This window comes from Erinaceus europaeus, chromosome 18, assembly GCF_950295315.1.
Source record: "Erinaceus europaeus chromosome 18, mEriEur2.1, whole genome shotgun sequence".
NCBI classification, from domain to species: Eukaryota; Metazoa; Chordata; class Mammalia; order Eulipotyphla; family Erinaceidae; genus Erinaceus; species Erinaceus europaeus.
The window spans coordinates 45,553,104-45,559,103 of NC_080179.1; the positions used below are offsets into that span (position 1 = coordinate 45,553,104).

At 47.3% G+C, this 6,000-nt stretch overlaps 1 protein-coding gene across 3 annotated transcripts in view; it reads right to left on the bottom strand.

The window, feature by feature from the left end:
- STEAP3 (STEAP3 metalloreductase) overlaps positions 1-5,530 on the bottom strand; it is a 55,699-nt gene extending 50,169 nt beyond the window's left edge. For 2 of the 3 annotated variants that reach the window (XM_007524757.3, XM_060177994.1), the window contains exon 1: positions 5,361-5,530. In XM_007524757.3, coding sequence (XP_007524819.2) covers positions 5,361-5,454 — 94 coding nt within the window. In that variant the 5' untranslated portion in view covers positions 5,455-5,530. The remainder of the gene's footprint in view (positions 1-5,360) is intronic. The other variant, XM_060177993.1, reaches the window with a different exon arrangement.
- Between the last annotated feature and the right edge of the window lie 470 nt (positions 5,531-6,000).

Below are 6,000 nucleotides of genomic sequence, written 5' to 3' on the forward strand. Positions count from 1 at the left end.
TGGCACTGAAGCCCCGGGGCGACAAACGACCCAGAGCCCGGGTACTATATTCCAAGCTAGCTGTGCGGGGTCTCGCCCCCAAGGTGTGCAAACACCTTACTAAACTTTCCTTTAACCTGAGTGACACCTTCAGTTCACGTCCCATTTATAACCCACTGGCTATAACTGACTTAGAAAGTGAGTTCCAACCTTCTTCTTTCCAGCCATTGAAGCAGGCCGTAGAGACCCCTCTTTTACAAAGTTGGAATCAGTGGTCCTGCTCCTATTTTCTTCCCACCCTTGCGACAGACAGAATCCAAGCCCCTGCCCTGTGGATTCAGGCTAAGGGCTGAGAGCTAATGGAAGAGTCCTGGGCCCCAGAAGCTGCTGGGGAGCTGGACTTCTCCCTGGCTGGACTTAGGGGCTCCAAAAAGGATCCTCTGTCTCCTATCACTTCTCACTGTCCCAACCCCCCCCCCCCAGGCTTGTGGGCATCATACAGTGGGTATAGGTGAAAGTATCTTTTGAGAACCTTTAAATTAATTAATTGATTGTTTTTTTAAAGCCAGGGCCTTGCGCATGTGCAGTTTCACCACCCCTGGGCTGCTTCCACCCCCCCCCCTTTTATTAAACAAGACAGAGAAATTCAGAAGGAAGGGGGTTAGAGAGGGAGAAAGATAAATACCTGCAGGTATGTTTCACCACTAGTGAAGTGTCTACCCTGCAGGTGGCGATGAGGGGCTCAAACACCAGTCTTTGTGTGTGTCTTTTCACATAGTACTAAGTGTACTAAACCGATGTGCCACACCCGCCCCCTGGGCTGCCTTTTCATTCAGATAGAGAAAGGGAAAGACACCACAGCACCAGGGGGAGCTCTCCTGTGGTGTAGGACTCCCACATGGTATCAAGACTTGAACCGGAATCATGGCAGGCTAGTGCCCTATTCAGTAGACTGCTTCTCCTGCTGTCCTTGGATACCTCTTTTCCAGGTGTGTATCTGCATCTGAAGCCCTCTCTGACATCATCACATTCTCACCTTCCCAAGCAAGAACAGGGGGACCCCATAGCCATCTCACTTACTATTCAGTTACAACTCAGTTCCGGGAGGTGACTAGGATCAACTGACCACAACTCAGCTTTTTCTAGAATATTCCCAGAGAGGGCAGATTCCACCAGACCTTCTAGTTCAAATGTCTCTCTGAAGCTAGTTTGCTCAGGGGAGATAAGCTCTAAGGTGGGGTTATCTGAACTGAGAAGCCTGAGGCAGAGGGGTTGGGTCTCAGGAATGGCCTCACGGGTGGATCCTGAAGAGCACAGGGTGAAGAGAAACAGTTGTGAGCATTCTGTGACTGGCTTCTTCCTGGCCTTCCTGCCTTGCTGAACAACGCTCCTGTGAGTATTCCATAGGTTTCTTCCAATTAAATACCAACCCTCCCCATCTCTCTTTTCCAGCAGGCCCAACTCCCTGATTCTCCACATTCTCCTCCAAGGACACTCTGCTGCACCCTGTCACAGTGCAGTACCCTTCCCGAGTGACTCCATCCAGTTAGTGCTCAAGGAAGCCTGCCATGAGCTGCTCCAGTGTTCCAAGTGCTGGGGGCACGGTGCCCAATGTCTGGTCCCTGTCCTTGGATGGCCTGTTCCTTCTGCAGTGAGTTGCCAATTTGGGGGAGACTCAAGAAGTTCCTAGTCATCTTTGGCATCCTTAGCATGGTGTCCTACACACAGCAGGTGCTTTTTAAATACCTCATCTGGGGGACTGTGGTGGTGGCTCAGCAGGAGAGTACAAGCCTTGCATGTGTGAGGCCCTAGGTTATAGCCCTGTACTGGGACCTCGCTCCTAAATAGAGCAGTAAATAAATCTCTGCCTGGCTGCTCTGGGTGTCTTTTCTGTAACTCTAAAGAGTGAGCAATGGAGGAACATTTTGAAAATATCCCTGGATCTCTTGAGCATCCTTCCAAAGAGACCTGCTGGGTCTCTGTGGGAATCGTAAGGAGATGGAGAGAGAGAAGAAGTCTGGACTGATGGAGGCCTATAGAGGAATGTCCTTGGGAACTATAAACACACAGAGGAAATCCAGGTGACTGAAGGCATGAGGAGAAAAGAACTGGATGGCCTGTTGAGGTCCCAGAAGAGTGCTAGAAGGAGCACTGCCTTCACTTCTGGTGTCTTGAGTATAAGCATGTCCCCACTCCCATCTCTGCCATCCACCCCTTCCCAGAGGAAGTCTGGTTTGAGAGCTCAGTAAATGCCTCTTGAGTATGCCTGAGCCCTTTCTGATGCAGGAGGATCACTTACTCCCTGTTTGAACACCTCCTCTGTGCCAGACACCTGCCTTTGGGCAGTTTGAAGCTACATCCATTGCCTCACTCTCCCCGCTCAGTCTCACCACCCTGCTACAGGGTTTGATGCTCCCTGTCTCCATGTTCACAGAGCAGCGCAGGATGCTGAGCCAGTCTTGCATGGTGCTGGAACTATACGGCCCGAGTCTCTGTCCCTGCTCTATACCTCCCTACTTTTGGAACTGAACAGTGGACTTACTGCTTTCCTTTCAGTCTCCTTCTAGAGCATGAGCCTTGCAAAGAGAACAGCTCTTTAAACTCAGGGGAATGAGATGCTGGGTCTCCACTGTGTTTTAATAGCAGCCCACACAGGAATATGAAGACTGTTCTAGGGCAGGTGATAAGTAAGGAGAAGATGGGATGTGACTGGGAGTAGAGCACAGGAGCAGCTGTGTTTTCTGTCCCCTGGCACAGAGTAGGGAGATAATGAAACAGCATGAGAACAGGCCTGTCAGAAAGTATATGTGTGCTCCAGGAGGTGGCACAAGGGATAAAGCACTGGACTCTCAAGCATGAGGTCCTGAGTTCAATCCCTGACAGCACATGTACCAGAGTAATTAATGTCTGGTTCTTTTTTTTCTCTCTCTCTCTTCCTATCCCTGTCATTAATAATAAAATTAAAAAAATATTTTTAAAAAGTTATGTGCATTAAAGTTTGGTGAATTCATGTCTATAATACCAAGCTGGAAGCAGACCCTTTCTTGAACACATGAGCCAGGGCAGATCAGAAGGATTACATGGGCTTGCACTCACTCTCACCTGACTACCCTTATTTATTTACTTGGTGCCGGGAGCTGGCTCAGCCAGTTAGAGTGCACATTTGTGAGTAGTGGAGCAGTGCTATGATGTTTCCCTTGTCTCTTTGTTTTTCTCTCTTTCTCTCTCTCATCCTTTATCAATAATAGTAATGATAATTGTAATGATAAGGATAACAATGAGAGAGTTGGGCAGTGGTGCACTCAAGCACACATAGCACATATTATCATATGCAAGGATCCGGGTTCAAGTCCCTGCTCCTCACCTTCTGGGAGGAAGCTTCACAAGCAGTGAAGCAGGTCTGCAGGTGTCTATATTTCTCTCTCCCTCTCTATCTCTCCTTCCCTCTCAATTTCTCTCTGATCAAATAAAAATAAAGTAGAAAAGAAAAAAAGTTTCTACTGGGAGCAATGGCATCTACTGGCATCATGAAAAAGAGGACACCAGCGATAACCCTAGTGACAAAAAAAAATGCATCTGAAGCTCTGTCACCTACACGTTGGTGTGCCTGCTTTGTCATGCACTTGATCCTGGTCTGAGTCTGGCCTTTACTGCACTGGAGGTGCTGTGACATCTTTTCTGTCTCCCTCTGTCTGTCTTTTTCTATCTGGAAAAAGATTGTCTTGGAGTGGTGTAGCCCAGGCCACTGACATATACAAGAAAGAACAAAGAAAAGATACATCCTTTGCTTGCTCTTTTTTATTTGCCTCCAGGGTTTCTGCTGGGGCTCAGTGCCTGCACTACAAATCCACTGCTATTGGTGGCCATTTATTTCCTTTTTTTTTTCCCTTTTGTTTGTTTGTTTGTTGTTGTTGGATAAGATAGAAGTTGAGAGAGGAGGGGGAGGCCAAGAGGGGGAAAGAAAGGTAGACCTGTAGGCCTGCTTCACCGCTTGTGAAGTGACCCCCTCCATAGGTGGAGAGCTGGGGTCTTGAACTGGGATCCTTACACTGGTCCTTGTGCTTGGCACTGTTTGCACTTAACTTGGTGCACTGCCACCTGACCCCTACCCTTTGCTTTTCAAAGGTCCTTGTGAAGCTGCTCCTGAATTCCTGGCTTGACCTGCTCATTCTATAAATATGGAATAAAAGATGCTGTCCCTCACAACACTCAATGCCTAGTACAAAAAGCTCCAAGAACAGAATGTCAGACCAGTAGACTTACTCCTTTCCAGTAGCTGATCTTATCTCTCTTCTTACCTTGATTGCTAATAATCTCTGGCTCTATTATCCCCATTAAATATAGTTCAGTTCTACTTTATTCCTCTCCCAGCCCATGATTTTCTGTGTCTAGTTAATTATTAACCAGACTGCTAGGCTTTCCCAAGTTGCTTTTGAAAAAAGTCAATTGTGTAAGCAAAGCAAGCGGCGGTATTTGAGTGCTACAGAGGCAAGCCCTTCCTTCCCCGGGACAGGCTCCCAGTGAGAAGACAGAGGGGCTGGGAGAGAATTCCAGATCTTAGATCCCTGCTGGGTTGGGGTCAGGTGGGGGGTTATCTAGTTGAGTGTACATGTTACCAAACACATGGACCTTAGTTCAAGCCCCCAGACCCCACTTGCAGGGGGCAGGGTAGCTTAGTGAATGGTAGAGAAATCCTGTGGGCATCTCCCTTTCTCCCTCCCTCTGTCATCCCTTCTTTCTCAGTTTTTCTGTCTCTATACAAAAATAAATAAAAGGAAGATACGCAAGAAAGGAAAGGAATAAAGAAGAAAGGTGGTGGGGGTGTTGTACAATTGTACTGTATCTTATAATCTTATAAATCACTATTAAACCATTAATAAAAATCAAAAAAATAAAATGTATAAATATAGGCTGGGGGTATGGATCAGCCTGCCAACATCCATATTCAGTGGAGAACCAATTACAGAAGCCAGACCTTCCACCTCCATAGATCTTTGGTCCATATTCCCAGAAGGATAAAGAATAGGGAAGCCTCCAGTGGAGGGGATGGGACACGGAACTCTGATGTTGGGAACTATGTGGAATTGTATTCCTGTTATCTCACAATTTTGTTACTCATTATTAAATCACTAATAAAAATTAATATATACATATTGAGAGAAAGAAAGAAAGAGAAAGAAAGAAAGAAAGGAAGAAGGAAAGAAAGAAAGAAAGAAAGAAAGAAAGAAAGAAAGAAAGAAAGAAAGAAAGAAAGATAGATTCCAATCAAGAATCTGAGCAAAGGAAACCTGGCCAGCTAGGGGCCACTTTGGTGAAAGTGTGCTAAGGGCTCACACTGCGTCCCTCCCTGCTTCTTCCCTGCCCATCAGTGCCCATCTCACCAGACTGAGGGTCCAAGTTGCCGCCGCCCTCCATGCCAAGGGGTCGTTCAGGGCCCTGGGCAGGGGTTCCATTCACCAGGCACCAAGCTGCCATCTCCTGTAATAAAGTTCTTGCTGTGGCTGGGTCCCCAGGCTGGGTGGGCAGAGCTCACAGCACAGCACTGCCTGCAAGGGAGGGTGAAGAGAGAGTGGGCTGAGGTAGCTCAAGGACAGGCTTGGGACAACCCTGGAGGGGGGTCAGTGGCCTCTGGGTCATTAGCAAACAAAGCCAGGGCACCAGCAGAGATAAGGCCTGGGATGTATTTCAACCTACCTGGATCTGTTTGCCACACCTTGGGTCCTAAGGAAGGTGTGGGAAGAGAGGTGACATTTGCTCTAGTCCCACCTTGAGGCAAACACTCTTGTATTTACATCTTTTCCTGAAACCCACCTAGAATCTCTGAGATGAGTGGATTCAGCTCCATTTTTAAGAGAGCAAAGTGATTTGCTTAGCATCGTAGGGGAGCAAAACTCTACCATCCCCAACATGTGTTTGACAAAAGGTTCCTTTCATTGATAGGGTCCTGAAAACATGGAAGTTGCCTTTGAAAACAGTATTTTTGTAAAACGTCTGTAAGGAAGAGTGTTCCCTCACTGTCCC